We start from the raw sequence: 27,781 nt of genomic DNA on the forward strand, positions 1-27,781 counted from the left end.
CTCGCTTTCCTCAACAGCCAGGAACCCCAGGGAACTGGCCGCCGATCGTGAACAGATAATAAGGCGTGTTAAATCCTCTTAGAGCCCACTGCCCACCTTCCTTTAGACCAGAGTTCTTTCCCCTCAGGCAACCCCTGGACGCTGGTCTGCGAACATTGTCTCCACCCCAAATTTTGTACTTCTATGCATTTGCTTGTTTCAGGAATGACCACTGCTTCTCACAGATTCTCAAATGGGTCCAGAGCCCCCAAGCAGTTAGGACTCTCTGGCTCAGACCCATCACTTTTCCTTTAGTGGCTTTGTCCATTGTGCTGATTTTCATGATGCTCAGTCATGTTTATTTGGGAGTCTAGTTTGGTAGAACAATGGACTTCATTCCACATATGAAGAAATTTATAATTTTATTTTCAAGGGGAGCGGCTGTCAAGAGGTTCAAGGAATAAAAACTGGGAAACAATACATCAAGGATTGAAAACTGGTTCAGCTGATAACTGCTTGTCAATTTCATTTAGGGGTCCTGTATTTTACAGGGAGGGCTAGGCTCTGCATTTTACTGACATTTCCTGAGACCATTCTTAATTTCCCCGGATTGCATGCAATCTCTTACGGGTGGGGGACTGCACTTTGCAATAAGGATGAGGGAGAAAGGGAACTGGGTGGAGGTGGGTGGGGTCCCAAGTTCTGCCCTACTGGTACTTATAGGCCAATGAGGAAACACATGGGAAAACTACATTGTGCAATTGACAGAAACATATAATATTATAGAAAGAAAGAAGGATAGAAATAAGGAGATCACAGCTGTGCATTAGATAAGAGAAGGTAAGGAAAGGGGAGAAGGAGAGAGGAAGGGGGACCCTTAGAACTTCTGGGGGAGAGGCAGTGTCAGCTGGTGTGATTTAGATAGCATTAAAAGGTTCCCACTCAGCCCCATCCTAACTTTAATTTGTGTGTGTGTGTGTGTGTGTGTATTGAATACTTGCACGAAAGTCCAGTTATCTCTGGGGGGATGGGGTGGGTAACAACCTAAGCCATGGTCAGCTAAATGCCTCACTGAGATTTGCTGACAGGATGGAAGTTCCTAGGGCCAGAAAGGAAGAGAGGAGAATTGAGAGAGGAAGGAGAGGGGCACCAAAGGCATAGTCCTGCCTATGTTACAACCATGCTTCAGCCTGAACAATCTCTTGTTTACAGGTTCTCAATGCTCACCTGTACTGAGTTGCATCTTACCCCCAACCAAAGTTCCTCCTCCTTAAAGTTTGGACCTAGGATCACACATCTCAGCTCTTTGAATACTCTCACCTCTTTCTGTCTTGCTTTGGAAAAAGAGATGGGTAAAAAGTGGGTCTGGAGAATAACAGGGAAAGGCCACCTCCTCTCCTACACAAGACTCTTCCTTTGTCTTCTGCCTCAACAGGACCAACATTAATTGCCTCTGTTGTCAGGCTCTTAGGTGATTCACAAAGAAGCTCAGAGAACATGATTAGCGACTGAGAGTTGGAGAGATAAGCAAACCCATGGAGGTAGTCTGTGGCTCTGGTGGCTGAGGAGCCGCAGGGGTCCTCATTAAGGTTCTCTAGCCTTGGAGAAAGCCTCTCAGGCACTTGAGTTTCAGTCCTGTATCACCATGATAATGTGTGCTACAAACCACCAAAAATCTTAGTAGCTCCAAACAGAAACCAATTATTTAGCTCACGATTTCCTGGGTCAACAATTTAAGCTCACTGAGTAGTTGTTCAAGTATTGACTTCATTATAATTAAAAACTTCTGTGAAAGACAATATCAAGAGAATTTAGAAAACAAGTGACAGACTGGGAGAAAATATTTGCAAAGGATACATAAAGGATTGCTATCCAACATACACAAAGAACTTTTAAAATTCAACAATCAGAAAACAAAGAACCCAATTTAAAAATGGGTCAAGAACCATAACAGATGCCTCGCCAATGAAGACATACAAGTGGCAAATAAGCATATGAAGAGATACTCCACATCGCATGTCATGAGGAATTACAAATTAAACCACAATGACACATCATTACACATCTATTAGAATGGCCCAAATCTGGAATGCCGACAACACGAAATGCTGGTGAGAAGGTGGAGCAACAGGAACTCTCATACATTGTTGGTGAGGATGCAGAATGGCACAGCCACTCTGGAAGACAGTTTGGCAGTTTCTTACAAAGCTAAACATACTATTACCATATAATCCAGCAATTGCACTTCTTGGTATTTACCCAAATGAGCTGAAAACTCATGTTCAGACAAAAACCTGCACACAGATGTTTATAGCAGCTTTGTTCATAACTGTCAATATTTGGAAGCATCCAAGATGTCCTTCAGTAGATGAATGGGTAAATAAACTGTGGTACATCTAGATAATGGAATATTATTCAGTGCTAAAAAGGAACGAGCTATCAAACCACAAAAAGACATATTACTAAAGCAAAGGAAGCCAGTCGGAAAAGTCTGAATGAGTCCAACTATCTGAAATTCTTGAAAAGGCAAAACTGTGCAGAGAAAAATAAGATCAGTGTTTGCCAGGGGGTGCAGGTGGGGGCAGAGAAGAACAGGCAGAGCACAGAGAATTTGGGGGAAGTCAAGAGATTTTGTATGATATTATCATGATAGATATATGTCATTAAACTCATGTCGAAACCTACAGAATTTACACTAAGATTGAACCCTAAGATAAACTATGAATTTTGGGCAATTATAATTGTCAATGTAGGTTCATCTTTGGTAAAAATGTACCATTCTGGTGAGTGATGTTGATAAAAGTAGACAGTATGCGTGTGTAGGGGCAGGGGTATATGAGAAATCTCTGTACTTTCCTTAATTGTTGTCCACTTAAAGTGGCTTTTAAAAAATAGTCTTAAAAATAATATAGCCCATTTCAGTGGATTCCAATTGCTATAATGACCCAAACGGAGAGCAACGTGTTGGAAATGGAATATAGAGTATGTGGCTTTTATTGTTTTAATTTTTATTTATTATTTTTCTTTATTTTGATCATTCTTTTCCTTTTATTTTTTGAAGGGGCCTAGATGGGCAGTGAATAAAATGGAGATGAGGAGCTGGGCATTTTGAATATATCCAATGATTCTAAAACTATGAAAGGGTATAATAATTGGAACTGTTCAATAAGAAGTCATTCCATTCTTAGCAGAGAGGCATATGGAGGCACAAAAAATATGCTATCTCATAAAAATCAATCAACAAGAAACAGGCCAAGACAATTTCATATTGAAGGCAAATAAGCCACATTATTTAGTAATAATAAAGTAAATATGATTTCACTAGAGGAGTGGAAGGCTTGACAGCTCCTTTGAACAGATGCCGCTCATACCGCAGAGGAGCCTAATTGTTTATTTGCGCCTCCAGCTCCTCTGTCAACAGAAGGAGGCCTGTGGTGTGAGGACTCATTTCTCTGAGTAACCAGATGTGACAGAGAATCTTATTCAGCCTGAACTTATCAGGGCATATTGTAAGGTTAGCCTGCTCTGAGGAGGTCCTTTGGGTACAGAACCAGAAACCAGTTGCTAAACAGAGTTTTCCACACCCCAGCACATAAAATAGGTAACTTGGAGCCATCAGATCAGGGGAAGTCTTATAAACTGGTCTAGAGAACTATAATATGCTTTTTGTTGCACATAAATCTAAATACGTTACCTTTCTGTCTGTAAAACCCATCCCTTTCGATGTGCTCTATCTCTGCAGGGCTCAATAAAAACTTGTCAATAAAATATGACTGTATGGATGGATGTTCCTTTGGATTAGCTATTTGTAAGGGGGGAATTAGCTATCTGAGGGGAAGTGAGAGGGGAGAGTGGAAAATCCTTGACCCAGCACTCAGGACACCTGGCTCTAGGCCCACCTTGCCCATTTCTACGCTTCTCCTAGGTATTGTTCTCCATGGACAACACTCAACTCTCTTCTGTGATTCTAAGAGCTGCTCTTCCCTATGACCAGGAGCACAAAAATGCCAAACGGCTTGTGTTGTCCAGGGTTGTTTGTTTTTGTGGAATGGAGTTACTGGTCCACAGTGGGATTCAAACAATGATACACTCCCAAGAGCCTACACAACTTATTTATATCAAGTTTAAAATGACAGTCAGACAATGAGATAGGTGAAGAGTAGCTGACTCTCAGCCTCATTCACAAACAGTTCCTTTCTAACCTAAGGCAAAATTTCCATGTATTATCTCAGAAATGAAAATGTAAGAACATGCATTCTTCCTTTGGACTATCAGGGAGTAAGCTACTTATCAGGAGTGCTGGGATGACATTACTGTCCTGGCTTTTCTTTTTGGCTTCTAAGTTAGGGGGCTTGTTTTAGATTCATGTATCTGTGTGTCTGGGAGGAAGTAGTATGCATTTAGTGATTTTGTTCTTAGCTGGAATAAATTTCATGGATAGAATTGGCTGCCTCTACCAGCCATCCACTGTGGTTTCAAAGACAATAATTAAGCTATTGTTATCCCTGATGTCATCAGCCAGTGGCAGTAGGATCAAAGGCATGATTCCCTAGTAGCAACATCTGTTAAAAGGGATGGTGCTACCTGCTTCCAGGATATGAATGATTCCCTGGGACAAAGGAACAAGGCTGGGAGATCCAGGCCCCTCTACTTCACTACTAGCTCAACTTGTTTTTCTAGGGTTACCTGTATATGGCCGCTCTGCTATACTTTCCAAGTATCCTTCAATGTCTCCTTCTACTTATCCACAAAATCCACTCTCCAAACATGGTGTGGGTGACCCCTCATGAACCATCCTCAGTCCACTTTTTTGGTTTCATCTCCCAAAAATGTTGTCTAGTCAGGCAACACTAATTGTAATCCTTCTAAAATTCCAGTGCACTTTGTTTCACGTGCTGTACCATCCTCAATAAACTCCCTTTTATTTTAACTTGTTGAAACTATGAGCCTCAATGCAAACTCACCTCGACTTGGCACTGCCTGCCTTGTGAAGGCTTCCCTTCTGCTTCACATGTCCTATATCACAGATCTCTCACAAAACATATTGCCAGTACTCTGGTTGCTCATAAAGAGCACTCCTACTTGTCTGTGATTCCTGTATTTTATCTAACCTGTGCCTTCCGTGTAGCAGATGATGTTTTGATGCCCTTCCTGCATTCCCTTTACCTACCCTGGAGGTCCCCTATAGACAGTGCCTGTACATGCCACAGTCCTCATGCATCTCTCTGCCTGAGGGTGTTCTCTGACTGTGGAAGCAGGCTTGGCCTGCTTGGGGCAAGCAGAAGTGCAAGGGATTTGATGCCCCTCAGGTGTAACCCTCAACCGAGGAAGAATGGGAGCTGGTGGCTACATTTCCTAGCTTCCTCACCCTTGGATGGGATAACTCAGAAATGCTGCAACTCCCAGACTCTTCGGTAGGAGAATGTTGCAGAAGTGGCCCTCGTTTGTTTATGTCTCTCTGTATCAATTCCTTAGGATAGTTCCCTCCTGCACTGACTCTGAGCTTGGCCATATGGCTTGCATTGGCCAATGGGACTTAATAAATGTGACACAACCAAAGACTTGAAAAGGGTTTACACACTGGAGCTTGATCGCTCCTTAATATCTGAAAACTTTCTTACTTGTCCCCAAGTCCATGTCTCAGTGCCTGATATCATACTTGCTTATTGAATACGCTAAGTGCGTGTTTACTGAATGAACGGAATATTCTTCTGCTTCTGCGCTTCCCCCGCTATGACGGTGCTCCTGTTACTTTGTTTGTCCATTGGTTTCAAACTTCCTTAACTTTTCTTTGGTCCTTTCCTCCTTTCTAAGTTAATGGCCAGAATGGCTTGTTTCGGGCTTCAACTTCTGGGTCCAAATTTGCTTCATGCCAAGCCTCATTGAAGACACACTCTCCAAGGTTCCCTTTGGCCTGATTCTGCACCCCACCCCATGGTGCTACCCCTGGACTTTAAGAGATCCACAGTGGCTTGTTTCCCATCCTTCTCCCCCCATCTCAGGCCCTGCAAGCTCTCTCTTGGTCTCCCATTCCTGGTTGACACTCCCTAGAAACACAGTCAACAGGAATTGACTAGAATTGACTCTTTCATGCCAACTACCTTCTTATGTTTGAACTCCCATCATTTTTGAAGAGAACTGATAGCCTTCTGATGAAACTGATATTTTCCCCTCTTCACAGAAGTGAAGAACAAGCTAAGGGCAAGGAAAGATAGGATTTGTGGATCTCCTTGCTCTCCTCTGTCATTGGCTTCTTAATTTCTCATTAAGTCACAAAATTTTAGGCTATTAATGGTAGTTAATTAATTGAAGTCATTTAACACAGATAAATATTAGGATATTCTTATAACGTTTCCTCGCATGCGTGGTTTTCCTCATTGCGGTATCTCATAACACATCTGTCTGTCATTTAGTGAGCATCTGATGATAATGCTAAGCCTTTAGAATGTTTTCTAACCATTGATTTTGATATTTATTAAGTGCTTGCTAAAAGTACAGCACTGTGCTCATCACTAAGGGGGCAGTCAAAGAAATATAAAATTCCTATTCTAGCTTTTTACCAAGTGTTAATCCAATAGGTTTTTGTTTTTTGTTTTTTGTTTTTTTGCTGCACCATGCAGCTTGCAGGATCTTAGTTCCCCGACCAGGGATTGATTGAACCCGGGTCCATTGCAGTGAAAGCCCGGAGTCCTAACCACTGGACTGCCAGGGAATTCCCCAGTAGGTTGTTGTTGGTGTGGAATCCCTGAACTTATAACTTTCCCAGTTTTGTTTGGGAAACTGGAATCTGTAAAAATTTTAGGGGTAAATTTGAGAAAAGCAGACCAGGAGGACCTGAAATGAACTGGTAACCAACAGGTTGGTTTATATGGCTAATGACTCATAGAAATCTCTCTCAATCTGGTTCTCCCTTCCAGCGTGAAAGGCTGGTGCAGTGGTTCTGATAATGCATCGTCTGAACCACCGTCAGGGAGCAACAGGGTTCCAATGCTCATTGCAAATAGTTGGGAACATAAACATCATGTTTGATCTCCGTTTCCTCATGTATAAAATTAAGGGTTAAACTAATGCCTTTCCAAGGTCTCTTCCTGCTCTGACAGGCTGTAATTCCATAATTTCAGTTACTATTTGTTAAAATTTAAATTAGTCTGGATAAATCTGTTAGAATAATCAGTCAAGTATGTCACAGTATTTTGGTGGGGTACCAATCTCCAAGTGGTCTGACAAGTGTTTAGAAACCATTACCATAAAAATCATTAAAACCAAATAAATTTGTCACCATAATAATACTTTTCTTCTTGTCCTCCCTTTACCACTATATTTTCTGAAGGAACTGTCTACACTTGATACCTCTACTTCATCATACTTACTGCAGCCTTCACAATTTGGCTTCCTTCCGGTCATAGACACTATCACTTTCCTGCTTACATCCCTTTGGGCCTTAGCATTTAGTGCATGAAAGCCTCTGGATCTATTTGTATGAGAGTTTTCTCTGGCGGCCAAATTCTGCTCTGTTTGAGCATTTGCCAAGTCAAAATGCTGGAGAGTCAAAGCCACCCAGGAAAAACTATCAATCATGTAAAATTATCTGATTGCAATTGGCATATAAATACCGCAGTTCCCTCACCCCTCAGGCAGGATGACTCTCAGACGTGTTCTAAACCATCTCCCAGAGTTTCCTGGTGGGATTGAGCCCCGGTTACCCACAGTGACAACTTGTGCTATAATACACCCTTAATTCCTGCCTTCCCTTCCCGGTCTCAATTCCCCACTCCCCTACTGGTATTTCCTAGAATCATGCCTTGGATAAACAACTTGCATTTAATCCTTGTCCCAGGGACTGCTCCTGGGGACCCAAACCGACATATTGTACTTCTCCTCTTCCCATGTGCTAAGGTGCCTCCTCCAATCGCACCAATGACTTCATCTCCAAAACCAGTGGCCACCGTTGCCCCATTCTTTCTTAATCCTCATCTCCATTCCTTTCACAGCCCTGCACTTTCTCAATTAATCTTCCATATCCCTAACTGTCCAAGTTCCGTCTCCTCTTTCTCCCTCCACGCCCAAAGTTCTCCAAGATTTTGTGCTAGAACCTCTTCTCTTCGTTTTCTCTCCACACTCTCCCTTGGCAATGCTATTTAGCTTTGGCACGACTGAGGTGCACGAGGATGGATGCTTGTGCATTTGACTTTCAGCTCCTTGACCACCTTCACCTCTTTTTGGCTTTGGTAGCTCACCTCCATGGACCTCATCATTGTCTGGAAATGCTCAATTTTGGGAGTCTTGAGTTCCAACACCCTACTCACTAACCATAGCTTTCTCCCTTTCAGCTCTCTCACTACTAATCCCAATTAACCTTCTCTTCTATTTTATGGATATTCCATTTTTTAAAACTCCATTTCCTTCTCTCCCTACTTCCACCACCCCCACTTGAGTGCTATTGAAGAAAATGACTCAGTTGCTGCTGCTATAAATCCATGCTCTCCCACTTGGCCCCTCAGTACTGGCCAGAAGTCATTACCGGTCCTTTGTCAGAATCCTCTCCCATCCCCATTTGCAGAGCACAAAATTTTATCTCTTTTGAAGCCCCCAACCCAGCACCACTTCCCTCACTCTAAGAATTGACCTTGCCTCCTACACCTTTGAAATAACTGTGACTCCTAAGTGGATATTCTCCTGATATCCTCCTCTGTGACCTAAAAACTGAACTTCATCTGCTCATTCTTCTCTCTTTTATCTCAAAGAGAGGAGAGTTCCTTTTTCATGTACAGGCTAATCCCTTCGCTTTTCAATAAAACCCAGCTAACCAAGAGATGAATGAAAATGAAGAATTTGGGACTGAAGAAGTTCTGGTAAAAGGACTTGTGATGAAATTAGAATTTAAGAAAAACTAGGAGAAGAATTGGGTGTTTAGGGGAGTCAATGCCACATTTAAAGTTATAAATGAAGGGCCACTCTAGGATCCTACAGTTTTCTTCATGTTCTTGTCAACTTTCTAATGGGGAAACTATCAGCATGTTGTAACATTCTTAAGTCTATTTCACTCTATATCAGAAAATTAACAGTTTGTGTCAATGTTTCACTTTCAACCTAAGAGTTTATTATTTTCAATTATTCTCATCAGAGGATCTCAACATATCACAACATTATCCAAAAAGCCATGGTCAAATGAGCTTTAGGGACAAAAACAATTTGTCAAGAGAGTTTACTGCAAAAGTTTATTGCTTTTTCTATATACCTCATGTAGAAGCAATCAATTAATATGCAATCATTACATTTAGGATAGAAGAGAGTTAACTCAGATTTAATTTCTTGATTCCCTAACCATTAGAGGATTTTAGCCACTGAATCATCTTTAGCTATAACAAATACATCTTAGTAGACAAAGTCAAGCTGTAATTCCTGTTTTTCAACTGCCCTGTGATTCTTTGAATCTCAACTAATATATTCCAGAAATTTAGTACAGTGTTTCTGTTCAAAATGATGAACCTGAGCTCAAATGTAAAATAAAGCCACTGCTGTAGTGAGGGGAAAACATTTGAACTTCAGGTTTCACGTTTTATTTTTAAGCCTGACTTCTCTGAGCAGTTATAGCTGAATATATAACTATTGCAAATTTAACTATCAGCATTACTCTCTGATGTGCTGTAACATTATGATCTACAACTAATAAGACCTTTTGAAATAGAAATTGATTTCTAGATAGTCATTCATTTGAGAAAAAGAGGTGTAATTTCCCCCCTTCTTTTGTATTTATCAAGTTTTAACTGCAGGCTTTATTTTCTCTGCTCAAAGAACTCATGTATTCTACTATTGATAATTTCAAAGTTGGGAATTTTAGGGAAAAACAGGAGTCTGTCAGTCAGTGATTTGCTGGTTGTTAACTACTTCTATTTCCTAGCTAAATTTCTGCCTATTAATAAACGGATATTACAGGGGTAGTTTCTTAAGACTAGTTCTTCAAGTACTTTCTCTCTGAGCTGACGGCTTAAACCATCATCTTGTGACCCAAGTGTCTTTATCAGTCAAGAAGCACAGAATGAGTATCTACTATGAGTAGGGCATACTGGTTGCCAGTGCGAGCAACAGAGAGTTGAATGGATTTTATATTCTTGCTGGAGAAGACAAGTCACAAAGACCTGAAAAGTTGGTTGATGTTATGAGATGAAAATCTAAGAACTCTCATAAGCTTTTAGATTATTGTTGTTGTGATTTGCCTTGGTTTGGTTGCAAAGTTTGGAGAGTCATTTCAACAGCTTGAGAAAAGGAATATTTATGGAGAATGTATTGGTTTAGGTAATACTGGTTGTTCTAAAGATAAACTGCCAAATCTCAGTGCCTTAATGTAATAGTTTAATTTCTGCTTCACGTAAGGAATGAGAAATTCTAAGTCAGGAATCAGGGACCTGGGCTCCTTTCATGTTGTGACTCTGCCATCTTTAGCATTTGCTTCCAGAGTTACTGTTCTCAATCACATCAAGCCTCAGAATAGAAAAGAGTGTGGAAAATCAACCTACACGGAGTTTTTATGCATCAGGCATACAAGAAAAGCACATCACTTCTGCTTACAATACATTGTCTGGAATTGTCATATGACCACACCTACCTGCAAAGCAGGCTGGGAAATGTGGTCTTTCTGTGGCTCCTGTAGAAGAGGAAATTAGTTTGGCGACTAGCTTTAAGCCTCTGTCACAAAGTTCTTTGGCTGGGAATTTGGGCTGGAAGTTATTAGAAACTCAGATGCAATGTTTGCATCTCCCACAACCTGGATGGGCTTTCTCATGCCAACTAGACTCCATTCTCCATTCTATAGCAACTAATGGGTCACATTTCCTAAAGAAGCCAGTATGATTGGTTGAGATAATTACCATGGTCTGTAACGAATTGTAGACCACTGAATTATTTGGGCCAGGCCATCTCATGGACCATGGTTGACTCATGGATGGGTTGCCATTGGGTTGAGTGTCTATTCCTCACTCAATCAGTTGTCACTCCTGAGAAAGTATAACCCACAACTGCTTTCTTGAGTAAAAAAAAAAAAAATGTGGCTAGGTCATCACCTTATTATTATTACTACTACCAATAATAGGTTTTTATTCTATGCACTCAGCACTGTGTCCAGAACCTTACATGCACTATATTATTGATTTTTCACAACCCCCATATTTTGTTAACCATTTCAAATAAAATAAGCCTCTGAGGGATTTCTTAACTTAGCCAAGTTTCCGGTGCTGTCTAATCCAAATCCTGTCATCTTTACCTTTTAACATCACTGTTCCTGGTTTCCTTCAGCCACAGAGGGGCTTTGGGCATGGCGAGTGCTGTGACAGATATGACTGGTGACTGGTCCAAGGGAAAGGAACAGATTATATGCAATAGAAGTTCCAAAGAGATAGAAAACAACCAGAGAAGGCATGAGGGATGAACTTGGACTTGACCTAAGGCATAATGTATTAAGTTGGGGTCCAAAAGGAACTCATGGCAGTCATGTTGGAGAAATGGGTTTCTGGGCTCTTTCCCTTTAGCTATCATGATAGTAGATCTTGTAGTTCCAGAAAAACTGTCCCTTAAGGGTTTTTAAGATAGGAATCCTTTTGGAAATATTTAGGATCAAATCTTTTTCCTGTTATTTCTGCCTTCGTCCCCCAAACTACGTTAAGAGGACGGGGGAATATGGTTAGAGAATTCTTTTGACTGACAATTGATTGTGTGTGGAAGTGAAAGTAAAATTATATAATATGGATTCAATATTGTTGGGACATTAAAACACCATTAAAAGGGTGAGAATAAATATTCAAAATACATATATCTGACAAAAGATTCCTATCCATAATAGGTAAAGAACTCCTACAAACCTAAAGCTAAAAAACTACCCAAGTGAGCAAGAGGGGGACTTATGGAATGCTGATAATATTTTATCTCTTGATTTAGGTGCTGGTTACACATGTGTGCCCAGTTCATGAAAATTTATCAAGTTATGCTCTTTCCTAAATTATATTATACTTCAATAAAATTAAAATGACTAGAAGTTTATTCTTTCATTACATAACAGCACAATTATTAGATTAAAAATTTTTTTTAACAATTATACATATAAGAGCAGTCACATGATTTTACTTGTTTAATCATCCTAGCCTCAGTTCTACATGGATAAAAAATAAAACATATTATAGTAAAAGAAAAAAACTTAATTGTCAGTTCTTTGGATTTCTACCTTAATTCTCACATGATTTTTGGCCAACCCTCAACACATTAATAAATAATTTTCATTTTCTTTTTCAAAGGAATTAAAATTAGTAGTGTATTGAGAATTTTAAGGCAATCTTTAGAATAACGTCTTTGTCATTATTGCAAACTCACTCATTCTCCTAGACATATGCATCTTCTCTGGTGAACTCACATCTTTGGGCCACATCATGATAAAACAGAAAATTTTAGTCTCAACACACCTTTCTGAGGGTAAAGTTATAGGTATTTTTATTCCTTTTGAGAGAGGAAATATAATTGTTTGCTCATGGTCTTGTAAGAGTTAGGCAAAATAATCAACAAATATTCATTGAGTACCTTATATATAGGACACTGTGCTAAATATAGAAGTTATAAAAAGACATAATATATTGTCTCTTGGGAGATTTACAACTTATCTGAAGAAGTGTATACTCATACACATTGGTTAACAACATATGTTAATACCAAATAAGTGTTAAATATATTGTAGAAAAAAGAAATAAAGGAAAGGAAAAATATCTGAACTCTAAAATGGTGCCCAAAAGGCAGAGTTCTTGGCAGTCACGGAAGGCTTCCTGGAGGCAGCATGATAGAAAAACAAAATTATTTTGGCTTTAAATCTGAGTTTTTTTCACTTTCCAGATATAAGCAGTTACTTTTAACCTCTTAGAGCTTTAAGATTTTCATCTGAGAATCAGAGCTGATGCCAATAATTTCTACCTCACAGAGTCGTGAGGTTAGATGAGATAACTTTGTAAAATAGTAGGTCCCTCCCTTCTTTCATATGAATAAATAATTACTGAGAATCTTTGCTGTCTGACACTGAGCGTCTGGAAGGATGGGGCGGTAGGGGGTTGGGAGGTATCCTAGGTGTTAGAAAGAGGAAGGAGAAGGAGGTATTGGGGGTTTAAAATGAAAAAATGAATAAGAAATGTTGACAAAAGTACAGTACAGCATGACGAAAAGAAGACGGGACAGTGTTTGGGAGACCTGGAGGAATAAATAAAACTAAGGAAGTTTTCTTACAGCCTGGCAATAATATGCTGGCTCTGGTGAGGAAACCAGAAATATAGAAGATCCCATCCCTGAATGTTTAACTTTTAAGTGGGTAGACAATACTTACACCCATATTTACTTACATATATGAACTGACTAGAGGACAAGTAATGAAATGTCCTAGCTTATGTCATGTAGTCTTTGCTTTTTAATTCCACAGGAATTTGGAGAAGGGAAAGCTCATGGCATCAGGGAAAGTTTGGAGCTCAGTCTTGGGGGATGGGTGGACATGGATCCAAAGGAGGAAAAGAGGGTTTATTCCAGACAAGTGTAGCTTCGTGCAACAATTCATCAGAAGTCTCTTGCCATAGACTGATGTTTACTTAAATATGTATCAGAGCAAAAATCATTTGGATAAGAGTACTTCTGAGAGGTTATGGACAGGTAAGTAGGAGATGGCAAGGTAAAAAGCCCATTTCTCCTGGATGGGAACTGCCCGTTTGAGACTGTAATGCAAAACCAGTGGGCTCCTCTCCAAGAAAGGATGGGAAAGAGGCTTAGGTATCTGATTTCGCCCCAAAGTATGAGTTCCCTGAGATTTTAAGGTAAGTGTATTGAGAGGATTCAGATTCATTTATGGTGAGATTGTCTCTACACTTCCTTGTTCAAGTTCCATCACCAAAACTTTAAAAATCCTTCATTAGGCTGTTCACCTCTATACAAAAAAGAAGTAAGCTTCCTGGAGAAAATATGTTACGCCGTTATCAGTCTCAGCTACACCTAGATTTGGTTACATCTCTAAGATCAAACGCTAAGGGCATATTTTCAAAAGCGGAAGTAAAGAGGATAGTGCTGTCTGCCCACCCCATGGAAAGGGCCCTGGTATGGGGAGAGAGTAACAGGTATTTCTGCATCAACCGCAGCCCTTTCACAGAGCTTTTGTTTTGCTTTTGTTTTTTAAAGAACCTGATGCCACATCCCTTTTCAGCATACCCTAAAGGCCAACGTACCCTGCAGAGCACTTAGCTTGGTGTGGCATGTACTAAGGGGTGAAGAACATAAGTTCATCTCTGAAAGATCTCGGTGTAAATTCTTGGCTGTTTTCATCTTGGGCCTTTATCTGAGCCAATTTCCTTATCAGAACCATCGGCTTAATAATAATAGTAGCTTCCTCAGAGTTGTTGAGAGTATTAAAGAAAAGAATTAAAGAAGAGTAGCTTCCTCAGAGTTGTTGAGCGTATTAAAGAAAAGTAAGGACTGCATCACATAAAGGTGTCCTATAACTCTCAGCTAATAATAATCACTACTATATTTATGGCGCCTGGGTCCTGGATCTTGCCAAGTTTGGGGCAGGGGTAAGGGTGGGAAGGAAGGAGGGTCTCCTTGTTTACTGTATTGGCGGCACTCTGTAAACAGCCCCCGGGCCCTGGGCTAGAGCGGCGGCGGGTTGCACCCTCAGCTGGCGTCTCCTCTCCCCTGCTCCACCCACACGCTTCCCGGGAGCAACAAGTCCCTCTGCGGGACCCGCCCGCGCGCCACAGGCAGACCCGGCGCCGCCTCCCAGACCTCTGTCAAACTCACTTGTCAAACCCATTTGGGGTCGAAATCGCGGTGGCCAACGCCCTGCGGAGGCGGGAGAACCCGCAGCAGGTGAAGGAGCCTTGCGGCGGCTGGGAGGGAGGCTGGAGACGTGGGAAGTCCGGACCGAAGGGACTGAGTCCCAGTTCGCGCTGCCCTTGCGAGGCAAGAGCAGCACAGAAGCACCCACCGCTCAACTCTAGCTTCTCTCCTGGGATCAGGAGGGAGGAAACGGGACCCGGAATCCCACAGAACTCCCCCCGGTCAGCGCTCTGGTCGACAGATCGCATCCCTCCCGTCCTCCAGGTTCAGCTCGCCCCGGTCTCTCCTTGCACCCTCACTCCACCGCACCCCTCGCCAGGTCCCCTAAGGACACTTGAGATCCCTGGCGAGATATTTCGCAGGAAGCAGGTAGGTCAGCCACGGCCCCCATCCGGCGCTCTCCACTCCCTTCCCTCCCAGACTGGGTACCCTGGCGTCTCCAAAGGAGTCCCGAGGCATCCGAGGCTGGGGACCTCATCCAGCTGCCCAAACGGTTGAACTCTGACAACTTCTTGGAACGGGGATCCCCGCTTTCTTGTGGGAAAGCCAAGTTGGCCGCCCACATACCAGGAGAGACATCCCGAGTTCTCCGTAGGAAACTACCCTCAAAATCTACCTCTCCAGCGTCTACAGCTGCGAGTTGAGAGCTAGAGAGATGAGTACGCTTCGGGGTGGGCGGGCGGGGGCGGGGGCGGGGGAAGTTCAGCCCCGATTTTGGAAAGAAAAACCAGTTCTGTCTCCAAGTCTCCTGGAGCCAGGGAGCTGTCTTCCCTGGAAAAGAGCTGGGACAGGAGTCAGGGAGGGAAGTCCTCCTGGCGCCGGGTTCGAAAAGCGCGGAGACGAATCGCAGTGTCCAAGCTTCCAGCCTTGTGCGTCGGAAACTACCCGTTCTCCGGGAGGCAGGGGCGGGGGAAACATCCCTGACGAGTCTGCCAACGCCAAGCCCAGCTGTTCAGCACTTCCTACCTCATCCCCAGGCAGCCTTGAGAACTTGGTAGCTCGGACAGCAGCCCGGGCGCACCGCATTGTTTGAAAGGTGTTATCCTGTTTTCGCCCCCAAGTCAAAGAGCAATAAATTGTTTTTATGACCTTACGAGTTCAATTTGAAGGGCATTTTAATTACATAACCCGTGAAAGATCACCGGAGGCAACGTTGTGTTAAAGAGCCGATGGCAGAATATCTGCATCGCGCAAGAAAGAGAGAAAACTTGCAAATCTGCAATGAGATTGCGCAGGGCTGCCCCCGTTTTGAAACAACATGCGAAATGCAAGAGAGGTCTTACCTTTCGGACTCCAAAACCGTGTTCTGCTGCAACTTGGCGAGCTTCTTCCTCTCCTCCTTTATGCAACTCCACAAGAAAATGATTCGTGAAGACCGGTCTCTCGGCAGATGCAAAAACCATGACACAGAAGAGGAACCCGGCGGCCGCCTTCCACTGGGAGACACAGCCACCTTTCATCTTTCTTTGGGAGTGAAAAGTGGTGTTAGGAGGCGCGCAGGCTGGCGGAGCAGTGGTCCCGCAAGGAAGGTGCAAATAAAAAAAAAAAGAAAAAAATATATATATAGTTTTTGTTGTTGCTTGTTTTTAAAAAATCTTTGTGTAGAGAAAAACACTGACTAGGGGTTTGGAAAGGAGCAAATCAGTGTGTGTTCTCTAGCATCTGGCTGGCGGGGAAGCCGTGCAGTCAGGCAGCCCGGCTTGCTCGCAGAGGTGCTAATGTGGAGAGCTGTGTGTATCTCAGAGAAAGAGCGAGTGTATCTGTGCCTGATGCTAAATCTGCATTTTCAGCTCCTCCTCAGCTCCAATTCCACTGGGGCGGGAGGAAGGCTCCAGCCTGGGTGACGTGCGCCCGCCGGCAGCCAATGAGGGCTGCAGAAGCGGCGGGTCCCGCCCTGGGCCGCCCCGGGCCCGCCCCTGCCCGCCCCCGGCCGGGCAGGTCCGCCTCCGCCGGCGGGGGGCGCCGCGCGGCGAGCCCGCGCCCCCGCCCCTTTCAGCACCCTGGAGAGCGCCTCCACCTCCACCCGGGCCCGCGCGCTCCCAGGAAAATCCCCCCAGCTGTAATCTGGTCGGCGGCGCCGGAGTGATGTCATTGTTTGTGGAAATCTGCAGGGCTCTGGAAAGGGAATTACTGTGTGTGCCGCTCTCTGAGGCCCCGAGGGGAGCTGGGGCACCGGCCTCTCCCGGTTCTTCTTCCCTGTTTATTTTCTGCTGCAAAACAACTCTCTCTCTCTCTCTCTCTCTCTCTCTCACGCGCACACACACACACACACACACACACTCACACACACACACAAGCACTCAAGGCATACTTGCTTCCCCTTCTCTCAATAACAAAGCAAACATCAACCCTCCTCCCGCCACTTTGGGCAAATCCCAGGGCAGGGCTGCTCCCCTTCCTGGCAGGGGAGGGGGGCGTTGGGGAAAGTAGCCTTCCTGGGGTGACTCATGGGGGCGAGAGTGCAGAAGCGAGCTATTTTTTAATTATTTTGTAGGCTCCAGGCGGGTCTGGAACTAAACAGCTGGGAAGCCTGGCAGGAGATCAGGCTCGCCCCCATCAGTAAGTGTGAAGAGATGAGACCCCTCCAGAAGTCTGGGCTGCTCCGCTGAGACTGCCTTCAAGAAAGCCGCGGCCGGGATCGCCATGCCGCGAGGTGCACCCCCAGACTTGAGGACGTTGCGCAAGGACAGCCAGGCTGCGCTTTGGGAAAGGCGCAGCCACAGATCCCAGGCACTGGGCCGAGGCTGGTTGAGCGTCCTCGACTGGGGCGAATTCAGGCCAAGTGGCAAAGGGTCAACTAAGTTATCCAGTTAAGAAACGTGCACTCACAGTCTAGAAACTGCTTACTACTGACTTCTTCCTGCCCTAGTGAGAGGAAGCAGGGAGGCGATGTCTGCAACAAAATGAGAGTGATTGTCTTAAAGCAACTCAAATAGTGTTGAGTTACAGAGTATGTACACAGATCTTGACTGTGTAGCTCAATCTTGACTGTGTAGCTGCAAAGTCCAAAATCCTGCCTTACTTGGATAAGCGGTAAGAGAATTTTTTGCCTAGAGGCTTAAGTGTATGCAATACATCCAGAGAGAGGGAGAGGGAGGAAGGAGCAAGGGGGAGAGAGAGAGAGAGAGAGATTATAATGTTGACACATTACATATGTGTGTGTTTCAGACTTCCTCCTTTTCACTTTAGCATGAAGTTAGAATCTACACAAGAAAAACACTAATGGTAGAAATGAATACACAATGCCACGGGACACACTGTCTTTGAAACAGATCTCATTGTTGACAGAGTTGGCTCCCCGAAAGCCCTTTCAAGCATTGCCAAGTAAAAATGTAGGGATTACTGAAGACTTTGATACAAGCACAAGAAATCTGTATGCAGTTATTATTATTATTTGTATTATTATTACTTGAATTTCTTTAAGAAAAGCTAAGTGAGACGCTGAGAAGGTGCTAGGACATAGGCTAAAGATGAAAGGGGCCAGAGTAGAAACAAAGTTTCTGGAAAAGTATTAATAAAAGGGAACTGAGCTACTCTATTTTCCTCAGTTCTTTACTGCTCAGAGGCTCATTTCTGCCAAGATTAAAAAAAAAAAAATCACCCTATCTTACTCTACTGCTTACCCCTTATAGTCCATCTATTTGATTCTAACACAAGGTTTTCTTACTCAGAGACCTTCAACTCTTCCTTTCTCTTACCTCCTTATATTTTACCCATATTTTGAATCAAAGTACTAGGCTGGTATGAAGAAATACCAAGTGGTTCTTCCTGCCCTGTATTGTCATTTGAGAAAAATGGCACCAAATGTGAAAATTACATTCAATGGATTCACAATCATGGAGAGCATTTCAAAAGCAGCAACAGAGATAAAAATCTAAGCCTTTAGAAAAATAGATCTGAAGAGCATCAAATAAGTCAATTTAGAAGATTATGGGTGTTGGGAAATAGTGCTGCTAATGTAGCTAACTCTTTCTGAAAATGAACACGAAATTACCATCTATTCAGAGATATTTATTAATTTTTTCCTGAAACCACAGAGCAATACTTCATTTCCTAAATAAATTCCAAAGATGAAATGCTAGTAAATGTTGAATCTTATGTATCTGCATTTTAAATAATTAAAACCATGTAAAATTGGATACAAGCTAAATAAAGCCTGGATAGCTGATTAAAATAAGCCCTTTTTAGTGGTTTACATAGAATGCAGCTGATCGTAATATTGTCAGAACAGCATAGCAAATGAAAATAGAAATTTTTTGTGATGCAAATGCTAAATTTCTAATGCATAACAAAGTAGTAAGCAAGTGGAGGAAATGTATTGATATTATTTGAAATACAAATATACATCCATGTGTTTTATATAACTATTTCTAGCTCATTTTTTTGATTAACAATAGTAACTTTGGTGTAAGAAGGTGAACTGGAGAGTGAATGGCAGCAGAATATTTCACAGACTGAAATGGAATCCAGTTGACAGGAACTCTATTGTATCCTCTGCTGTCACTGGCTGTGCCACTGGGGTCGAACCATTGCATCTCTCAAAGCCTCTATCTCCTTATCTACAAAAGGAGACAGTTGAATTAGATACCTTCCAGGTCTGAAAGCCTACAATTTCAAAGAGATGTCAAAGTACAGACTGTGATGTAGAAAGCGTCACAAATAGCTTGAGGAATGTTGAGGATAATCATACTTTCTTAGGTAACATTATGGTGGCCAATAGATCTATTTATTTTTATATAACCTCTCTCAAGGAGTCTTGTGTTTACTAATTTTGTGAATTTGAGGAAAGAGTAACTGATACAAACTGGCTGACACTCAGATTCAGACATGAAAACCATCAGTACTGAGGTTCTTACTATTTAAGATACTGTTGTATATGTAGAGAAAACATGGGTATTTGGTTCTGGTTCATATGTGGCACATACCCCTACAGTTTCTTTGAAGACATTGTCCTGAAAAGACCAGAATATTCCCATTTTATGGCTTCATAACTGTAAATCAGTAAGCTTATGTGTAATTAAAAGAGGCAAAATCACCCAAAGTATGATTGGGATCCTCCCATTCAGATGTATTTCTGGGGAGAATTTTGGGCCCAGGGAGCTTCAGGTGAAGGGAAACCCATCACTGAGGAGGAGAGAGAAAGGTAGAAGCAGTCCGAGGAGAGGTTGCTGGATCTTTGAATATTCTTTGGACCATTAGGGAAAAGATCTTATGTTTCTATTCATTTCTCTTCAGTTGGATGGGTGTGTAATCAAATTGGGTGAGATGAAGGGGAATAAGGTAAGAACAACAGAATGCACAGTTTAAAATACAGCCTTGTTAAAAATCAGGTTGGGCTTTTCCATTTCTGTTGAGTTCATTCTGAGCACTTTCAGTGCAGTAATAAGAATTTCTTTGGGTGCCACAACTCTCTACAATCATAGTGTATTACCAACCTTTTCAGGAAGATCCCTCCTAATGACACTGCCCTCCTTCTCCTCTCCACCCTAGTCCATATTTGGGCTTTCTCAAGTACTGTGATTTCTCACCTTATAGGTTTCTACCAGATTTTGAACTCAATACTGATCACGTTTTTTAAAAGTTTTCTCCAGATAATTCTTATTTTCCAAGATGTCACTTCATTTCCCTGTACTATGTATTGACATTCTCATATTTGCTGTAACTTAAAATTTAGGCGCTCAAAAATTTTTATTTCCTTGGCATACATTCACTCCTTTTAAATCACCGGGACTCACTTGGTCCTGCCTCCCATTCCTATAGCTTTTACCAACTTATACCATTTCCTTAAATGACCTATCTCTGTTGACTCTATCTCAGCTGACTTTTGTTATCTAAGCTGTCAAATCAATATAGTGCGGAGGACTCATGGGGCTTTACTGAGAGTTTTGTTATCAACAAGGCATTAAATCTAGAATGCTTTGGGTTGTATTCATTTTATAACTTCATCAACAAGCTATCAAATTTATTCGGACTAATCAACTCTTCATAAACAGAAGCTACTCATTGCTTCCTTATTTTTCAGGACAGTAAAAATTTATTTTTTTGTGCTAATTTAGGTTCTACTATTTTGCTAGGATTTGAAGAAGCTAAACAATGAGGACCAAGGGCCCTTTTAATCTCCTTTTGAAAATTAGGAACACATTACTATTCACTATCTTTAGATTCCTCTTTAGGTCTACAGGACTACAAAATAATGTTTTCTCACTTGGAAAATTAATTAGTTATTTCTCAGGGCTTATTGGGAGATTGCTTATTGTCTGTAGAAAGTGATTACCTATTCATGAATTCTCTACCTTGTGTTATTTCCTTTTCTGTTTCATAGTCTTTTTAAAAATACAGCAAATCTTCCTCAATTCATTTTTTTTTCAATGATTATGGAAATTATCTTTAACAGGGAGATTTTTTTGAGCTCTTCAAACTACCTATAACATAGAAATAATTCAGAGAGAACAAAGTACATGGCTTGTTAGCAAATATAACCTGGAATTTGAAAAGTTAAAAATTTTATGTGTGAAATAATAGTTCAAACATTAAAAATGTATATACTAGTTTTTTAAGGTTAATTCTGCCATTGCAAGAAACATCTGATTCGAGGAAAGTCCTTACTTAGACCTAAATTCTTTCGTTAATTATATAACATTTAGTATTGTTTTGGATGACCTCATCCAAGTGGAGAAATTGATGTATGATGTTATTTAACATGCTGGAAGAACAGCTATAAAGTTATGGCTGTTCTCTCGGGTATCCCACTTTCTATTTCTTCTGAAAATATTCTAAAATTTCATGGTTTTGGAAACATGGCCTAGTCTATTTTTAGGAAACTTCATCATATAATATCCATTTTATCTTCTTATGATACTAAAGAGACTGAACCAAAAAGTACACCTTAGAAACACATTTCTAGAACTAGCTACTCAAAACAGTACTTAGTGGCTTTATTTATTTATTTATTTATGGCTTCATTGGGTCTTCGTTGCTGCGCACAGGCTTTCTCTAGTTGCGGCGAGTGGGGGCTACTCTTCACTGCGGTGCGCGGGCTTCTCATTGCAGTGGCTTCTCTTGTGGAACACGGGCTCTAAGGTGTGTGGGCTCAGTAGTTGTGGCTCATGGGCTCTAGAGCACAGGCTTAGTAGTTGTGGCACGCGGGCTTAGTTGCTCTGCAGCATGTGGGATCTTCCTGGACCAGGGCTCAAACCCGTGTCCTCTGCATTGGCAGGCAGATTCTTAAACACTGCGCCATGAGGAAAGTCCCTACTTAGTGGCTTTTATAGAATTATTTTCTCTTTTAAAACTCTACAGTCAGGAGATTATAATTCATAGAGGACCCTAATCCACAGTACTCAATGTCTAATAACACCCTCTATGATGTATTAACTTACGCTAGTGGCATCTGGTCCACAAACATTTTTTGTATGGATCACAATGTTAAAAAAAAAAAATAGGGCTTCCCTGGTGGCGCAGTGGTTGAGAATCTGCCTGCCAATGCAGGGGACACGGGTTTGAGCCCTGGTCGGGAAGATCCCACATGCCACGGAGCGGACTCTAGGCCCGTGAGCCACAATTGCTGAGCCTGCGCGGTCTGGAGCCTGTGCTCCGTCCGCAACAAGAGAGGCCGCGATAGTGAGAGGCCTCCGCGCACCGCGATGAAGAGTGGGCCCCCACTTGCCGCAACTAGAGAAAGCCCTCGCACAGAAACGAAGACCCAACACAGTCATAAATAAATAAATAAAATTTAAAAAAAAAAAAAGCAATGCCTAGATTATTAAAAAAAAAAAAATAGTCACCATCCTTTAAAAATGGATCATTTCCCATAAAAAATTCCAAGATGCGGCTTCCTTTGGAATAATTAAAGATTTGGCAATATGGTCACAGTTAGCTAGAGTTAGTAGTTACCATCACCCACCCTCAAATGTAGTAGGGCCTGAGCTGCCCAGTTTGCTGGAATTCTCACCCAGCTTTCTGATTCATGTGTTTTACATTCCTGACCTGGATCATAAAGTCATCTTGAGTTTGTGACTTCTGGTTTTTAAACAGTCTATGATGGTCTCAATTACTTTTGCTAGAAAGATTTTTATAATGCCTTTAATGGGACACATTCAAATAACATGGAAATAAGAATGTATCCTTTTTAAAACAAACTATTCATCATAGATGTAAGAAAGTCTAACAAACTAGACTCAGATTTCCAGACTACAGACTCTCAGGGAAATGGAAGCAGTCTCTGCCAAAGGCACGCTTCATCCACATTAGATAACACAGAGTAGACATATTGGGATTTCCCTCCCTTCTCTTGTAGTGAAAACCTTTGCCAAATGTCTAATATGGTTAGTTTTTCTTATATTTCTGCATTTCTGCTTACAGAGTAGTTCTTAGAGGAATGCCAGGGGAAGACAGAATCGGGGTTGCCAATGTGAGAAGAGTGAGATATTGAAGTAGAGTATGAATTATTAGTCTATAACTACTGAAGGGAGGGTAGTAGAGAGGCTTTGTGGGAGGATCACGAAACTGGAAGTAAAGATTCCTTTGTTTAATGCTCGTTCTTTGTCATTTTAGCCATGTGACCTGAGGTAAGTGGCTTCATCTTCTAAGCTTCAATGTAAATTGGGTGCAGTATTTGCTTAGACTGATTGTGCCTAAGATGCTGTTTAAGGTTAATTTTCAATAATAATATTCTAGACCAAGCACTTATTTCTCTTGTGCCTGTCATATCTCTTAAGATCTACTGGCTGCATGAGCTATGCTATGGTACATGAAGCACAGCAATGTGGTTATACAAAGTATAGCAGTCCAGTATTGCCACTATGATGCTGTGTAACAAATCACCCTAAACTTAATGGCTTAGAGCAAGTGTTTTATTCTTATGTTACAGTTGCCTGTGGTTTGGCTGATCTAGGCTGGGCTTGGCTGAGTGGCTTTACTTCAAGCTGCAGGTTGGCTCAGCTTGGCTCTAACCCATGAATTTGGTTTAGATCTTCTCCATGTGTGTTTTTTTTCTGAAGCCCAGGTTGAAATGGCAGTGGTTACCTGAGGCATGCTCATCTTATGACTTATCAATGGAGCTCAAAACCCAAGCCAAGCCATGGAACAACACTTACAGCCGCCATTGCATCATGCCCACTATTATTCTATTGGTCAAAGCAAGTCACATGGCCAAGCCTAACTCTGTCCATAGTGAGAGAGTGAAGGGAAAGAATAGTTGTTGAACAGTAACCCAGACTTTAACACCAAGCAACGTCCAGCATCTATAGACATTTTAATTGAAAAGCATATTTTCACAAGCCAACTTAAATGATTGAAGACCAATTTGAACGACTGACTCCAGAATCATTTTAAAGTGTTAATTTTAAAATGATATCTATAATGTGTCTGCGGTATGTTGTTTTAAAGTGTTGGGAAAGAACATTTCAATAATTCAATTTCTGTGTGGAACAATGAATCAGTCTCCTCTTAGAGACCTCAAGAATTAGAGTCCTTTTGGACATTTTCTTCAGAATAGCCAAATAAGCATTGCTGGGGTCTGAATCTGACTTAAATGGCAATGTTCAGTTTGAGGATGATGGAAGTAAGGCTGATCTTGGCTCAAAATGGATCAACTCAGACTAAGCCGTAATGCAATATATGAAGCCCAGAGTTGAGACAAGGTAATGGAATCTAGTTATGTGACCTGAGACTTTTGAACACATTCCAGATTTATAATCAGAAGAAAGAGGGGAGAAAGAGGAAAAAGAAAGAAAAAGAAAAAAAAGAAAGAAGAAAAAAAGAAAAGAAAAAGAAGAAAAACAACAACCCTACACAAATCTCCCCCCCCACTCCCCTCCCCCTCTTCCTACCCCCTTCCTCCTCCCCTCCTCCTTCTTCTCTCTCTTTTTTTTAAATTTATTTATTTTTGGCTACATTGGGTCTTCATTGCTGTGCGCAGGCTTTCTCTAGTTGTAGCAAGTCTTCATTGCTGTGCGCAGGCTTTCTCTAGTTGTAGCAAGCTGGGACTACTCTTCATTGCGGTGCATGGGCTTCTCATTGCGGTGGCTTCTCTTGTTGTGGAGCACGGGCTCTAGGCGCGTGGGCTTCAGTAGTTGCAGCACGCAGGCTCAGTAGTTGTGGCACATGGGCTTAGTTGCTCTGTGACATGTGGGATCTTCCAAGACCAGGGCTTGAATCCGTGTCCCCTGCATTGGCAGGCAGATTCTTATCCACTGTGCCACCCCTTCTGATTCTTCTTATTCTTCTTATTCTCCTTCTCCTTCCCCTTCCCCTTCTCCTTCTCCTTCTCCTTCTCCTTCTTCTTCTTCTTCTTCTTCTTATTCTCCTTCTCCTTCCCCTTCCCCTTCTCCTTCTCCTTCTCCTTCTCCTTCTTCTTCTTCTTCTTCTTCATAGAACTACAACAGTAGCTGGCTTAAACAATGAAGGAAATTTCTTGTTTTGCATACTTAAACAGTCCACAGGTAGAAACAGATTTAGGTACGGCTTAATCCAGAACTTTCTCCATCTTCATTTTTAGGATCTGTTATCCTCTTTGTTGGCTTAACCTCAGAGGAGAGGGAGCTTTTTCCCCAGTAATTTTTATAAAATCTTGGCATAGAAGTTCATTAACTTGACTTATGGCATGAGACCAATTCTTCCCCAATTACAGGGTCCAGAGGATTGGAATCAGTTACTGGCCAGGCCTGTGTGTTGTGCATTCTCCTGGAGCTGACACATGACATGAACTGCAGGAACTAAGTATAAAGACATTTTTATTAGACAAAGGAAAACAAGAGGCTTTTCCCCAGAGAAAGGGGCAAGGATGTTAGGTGGGTAAAAACAACATGTGTCTATTAAAATTCCTGTTCAGCAAAGATGGACAATGCATTAGGGTGAGGGACAATTTATGAAGCAGAACTATACTGAAAAGTGTTGACTACAATAAAGCTAAGATGTAAATTATCTGGTGCTATACTAACACATCCTCTAAATGCTGGGCAGAGAGAGAGATTTGATGCATCAGTTATTTGTCTGTGGATGTTAAGAAAGATCATTCCATTTTCATGGGCCCAACTGGCAATGATAGTTCCTAGTCCTATGTCACAAACTCATATCTGGTGACGCTGGTGATGGGCTGACTCAGCTGTTCTGGGTACAGCTGTAGCAAAGTCAAATCATGGGTTCAGTCTTTAAGAGGGAAAGTCAACGAGTCATTTTACTATGTAGAAGTATGTAAATTCCAGGATTCAAATGGTGATAAGAATAAATCTTTGCAAAGATATACATCTATGCTAGAATGAGTCTTCATATTTCTTTCACTGGCAGGGAGAGGAGGGCTCTTGTTCTCAGTTCCACATGAGATGCCTTGCCCACAGTACTTTATGTATAATTACAATGTTTCTTCAAGGTGCCCTTATTTCTCCTCTCATCTTTCCCAGGAGACATGCACCAGGAAGAGTTGGCAAGTTCACTTGGCAAGAACAGACGAATAAATATGAAGCATGAGCTTGCGTCTTTTAGCTGAGGTGATTTGTCAAAAACCACAGCACTGTGGCTATGTTCAGATTTTAAGGGTTATGTTCAGCCTTAATCAAGGGGAATTTTAAAAGCTAAATCATTGAATGAATTGAGGAAAAGATTTTGGTAGAACATGAAGTCAATCGTTCTCATGTAGCTGAATGTATTGGCCTGAAGGCATTTCAAACATATGTTAGAGTATTAGACAATGGTGAGTTTTCTACTCATGTTTGTCTGATTTATTGAGTGAGTAGTATTGAGTGAGGAATCCCATGAAGAATAATGGGCTTTGATACTCAAGAGAGAACAAAACGAGACTTCCCTGGTGGTACAGTGGTTAACAATCCGCCTGCTAATGCAGGAGACACAGGTTCAATCTCTGGGCCGGGAAGATCCCACATGCCGTGGAGCAACTAAGCCCGTGCACCACAACTACTGAGCCTGCACTCTAGAGCCTGCGAGCCACAACTACTGAGCCTGGGTGCCGCAACTACTGAAGCCCATGCACCTAGAGCCCCTGCTCCACAACAAGAGAAGCCTCCGCAATGAGAAGCCTGCGCACCACAACGAAAACCCAATGCAGCCAAAAAAAAAAAAAAAGAGAGAGAGAGAGAGAACAAAATATCTGAACAAGAGACCCCTGAGGTCAGCTACTTGTTATAAGGCCATCAGGTGGTGAATATGGATACACTGGGTTCTGTAATACAATCTGAGTGTATAATATCTTTGTAATTTTCAACATTGTTATGTTTTATTACGTAGATGTCAACTATGCATATTATATCTGTCTGTTAATTTCTGTTTTCCTCTTCAGATCTCCGCTCCACCTTTCTCCAATGTGTGCTGTGCCCTGGGAGATTGACTTTTATGGGCCACATCAATGAGATTCATTGCTTTATAGCATCCCATTGGATTCAGCCAATGGGAAGAACCGTTTGAAAAAATTGGAGAGTAAGGCAGGAGAATCAACTCAAGGTTTTTATTTTCTAGGCTCCCTCCCTTTTGGGTCACTATATATTGACTTCATCCCTTTTCTAAATGCCACAGCTTTGTTGGGGAGCCCTCTCCATACAAACTCCCTCTCCAAATTCCACTGACCCCTCCCTTCCCTTGTCTCTTCAGGCTGAAGGGATAATGGCTCCTGTAGGTTGCTAGTCCTAGAGACTTGACTATGCTTCGTTGGATTTGCTTGATCCTCCCATACATTTGTAAACAGTCCCTTAATATGCTCTCCTTAATTATTCCACCTGCATGTTCCATCTCTTTTTTGCTAACGTCTTGACTGACATATTACCTATGCAAAATATGACACATGCTACATATTTTCAGGACATAGAATACATTTACATTAAAGTTATTTATACTTAAATGCTGCACTTAGGACAAATATAACCAAAACAAATCTCAGCCTTCTGGGAGGCCAGCTGAATAAAAGCAGTAGCCAAGGTAAAAACAAACAAACAAACCAACAAGAACAAAA

The 27,781-nt window shown here is 41.8% G+C and overlaps 1 protein-coding gene across 1 annotated transcript in view; it reads right to left on the reverse strand.

Annotated features, from left to right (window-relative positions):
- Positions 1-16,622, reverse strand: part of PCSK2 (proprotein convertase subtilisin/kexin type 2) — a 215,008-nt gene extending 198,386 nt beyond the window's left edge. The window contains exon 1 of the mRNA XM_036827204.1: positions 16,107-16,622. Coding sequence (XP_036683099.1) covers positions 16,107-16,283 — 177 coding nt within the window. The 5' untranslated portion in view covers positions 16,284-16,622. The remainder of the gene's footprint in view (positions 1-16,106) is intronic.
- Between the last annotated feature and the right edge of the window lie 11,159 nt (positions 16,623-27,781).

Source organism: Balaenoptera musculus, chromosome 15 (assembly GCF_009873245.2).
Source record: "Balaenoptera musculus isolate JJ_BM4_2016_0621 chromosome 15, mBalMus1.pri.v3, whole genome shotgun sequence".
Classification (NCBI taxonomy): domain Eukaryota; kingdom Metazoa; phylum Chordata; class Mammalia; order Artiodactyla; family Balaenopteridae; genus Balaenoptera; species Balaenoptera musculus.